This window comes from Panthera tigris, chromosome B4, assembly GCF_018350195.1.
Source record: "Panthera tigris isolate Pti1 chromosome B4, P.tigris_Pti1_mat1.1, whole genome shotgun sequence".
Lineage (NCBI taxonomy): Eukaryota > Metazoa > Chordata > Mammalia > Carnivora > Felidae > Panthera > Panthera tigris.
Window position 1 is genome coordinate 80,947,216 of NC_056666.1, and position 2,191 is coordinate 80,949,406.

The 2,191-nt window shown below is 34.7% G+C and overlaps 1 protein-coding gene across 1 annotated transcript; it reads left to right on the forward strand.

Annotated features, from left to right (window-relative positions):
* The first annotated feature begins 624 nt into the window (after positions 1 to 624).
* On the forward strand, positions 625 to 1,572 carry LOC102965684 (olfactory receptor 6C1-like). Its single transcript, XM_007081572.3, has one exon. The coding sequence runs from the start codon at positions 625 to 627 to the stop codon at positions 1,570 to 1,572; it is 948 nt and encodes a 315-aa protein (XP_007081634.2).
* The last annotated feature ends 619 nt before the right edge of the window (positions 1,573 to 2,191 follow it).

A 2,191-nucleotide genomic window follows, 5' to 3' on the forward strand; every position in this document is an offset into this window, starting at 1 on the left:
AAGAATGTGAACCAGAGTGAAAACTTAGGAATTTTGCCACATTGTTAAAAATTGAACTTCAATGACTTTCAAATTTTGGTGCATCCACATTTGAGTGACCTTTCTCCCAACACATCATCTTTTCTACATTATACTAGTAAGTAATAATACGGAGAATTAGGTGACAGAAATGAGGAAATGAGTCACTTTTATTGGGGTTGGAAAAAGGACAAGGAGTTTCCCGACGGGAAGAAAACCCTTCCGGGAAGTGTTTTTAAAAAGTCAACAGGTAGCACTTCTATTCCAGTTATCAAACATTCAGGAAAACCTAGGTTAAAATCCCTGTTTTCTCATTCAGGTATATGATTTTGACAAGATTTTTAAAAATCTTTTTAGATTCAGTTTCCAATCTGTGAAATAAGGACTTTAAGAAAAATCATTCTATGTAAAACACAGAGTGTCGTATGTAGTAAAACCTTACTTTAAAACATTTTATCTATTTTTATTAAGTTGTCTTAAAGACCTCTATATTAAATTAAATTTGTTTCTTGGCAGAGACAAATTTCAGCACTATCTGTGTAACCGTCTTTTCTTTAATCCTTCTATTTGTGTTTTCTAGTCTAGATTATACAAGAGAAGAAAAATATGAGAAACCACACAGAAATAACAGAGTTTATCCTCCTGGGATTGTCAGATGACCCACAGCTTCAGGTGGTGATCTTTGTCTCTCTGCTCATCACCTACATGCTCAGCATCACTGGCAACCTGACCATTATCACCCTTACCCTGCTGGATTCCCACCTCCAGACCCCCATGTATTTCTTCCTCAGAAACTTCTCCTTATTAGAGGTTTCATTCACAACTGTCAGCATACCCAAGTTCCTGGGCACTATGATTACAGGAGATAAAACCATTTCCTTTAATGATTGTATGATTCAGTTATTTTTTTTCATTCTCTTGGGAGTCACTGAATTTTACCTTTTGGCTGCCATGTCTTATGACCGTTACATTGCCATCTGCAAACCTCTCCATTACATGACCATCATGAATCACAGAGTCTGCATACTCCTTGTCTTTGCTTCATGGCTGGCTTCATTCTTAATCATATTCCCGTCACTTATGCTGTTCATACAACTTGATTACTGTAGGTCCAATGTTATAGACCATTTTACCTGTGATTATTTCCCCTTACTACACCTTTCTTGTTCAGACACAAAATTCCTAGAGATAGTGGGTTTTTCCTGTGCTGTGTTTACTCTAATGTTCACTTTGGCGTTAATAGTTCTGTCCTATATATATATCATCAGAACGATTTTGAGGATTCCTTCTGCTAGTCAGAGGACAAAGGCCTTTTCCACCTGTTCTTCCCACATGATCGTCATCTCCATCTCCTATGGCAGCTGCATTTTCATGTATATTAATCCATCAGCAAAAGACAGAGTGTCTCTGAGCAAGGGAGTTGCTGTGCTAAACACCTCAGTGGCCCCCATGCTGAACCCCTTTATTTATAGCCTAAGGAATCAGCAAGTCAAGCAAGCCTTCATGGACAGGGCAAAAAAGATTATATCTTTCTCAAAAAAAATGAAGAAATAAAAGTGCTATTATAATTAAAGGCACATGAGGAGCAATTAAACAAAAGTAGGGCCCTTCCAAAGTTTATTAATATCTACACAGCCTCACTGGAGTTATTTTTTCTTAATTAAACTTTTATTGCCAGCAGTTTACTGAGGAGACATATATATATATATATATATATATATATATATATATACACACACATGTTTTTTCTATTTAAATTCCAATCCATCTCTCATGCATTTCCCTTCCTTTGAGCTAGTCTTCCCACTCTGTAACCATGAGACTGGCCTCATTTCTTATAAATATTTTTAAATACCAATTCTTTCAAAATCATACTTAGAAAATCAAAGAAATGCAAAGAGAGACCCAAGATCAATGAGTTAAAATTGTTTTATGATTTTACCAGGAAACACTCTTTCAAAGAATTTGGAAAATATTGTCATGTTTAACATTCTTTTTAATTTACTATATAAGTATCATAAATATAACTTAGTCTTATTAGAATGTTACAGAGACTATCCTCTCCATTTTATAGCACGCTTAGTAACTATGCAAAAAAAGTGCAATTAAAAAAATAACAATTATTTTTTTGAGAACTCTAAAAGTATTTCCAAGTACTGAGTTTAACTTTTCT

What these genes read in the sequence shown, in the direction of transcription:
- LOC102965684 (XM_007081572.3), top strand. Translation starts at nt 625, where the DNA reads ATGAGAAACCACACAGAAATAACAGAGTTTATCCTCCTGGGATTGTCA.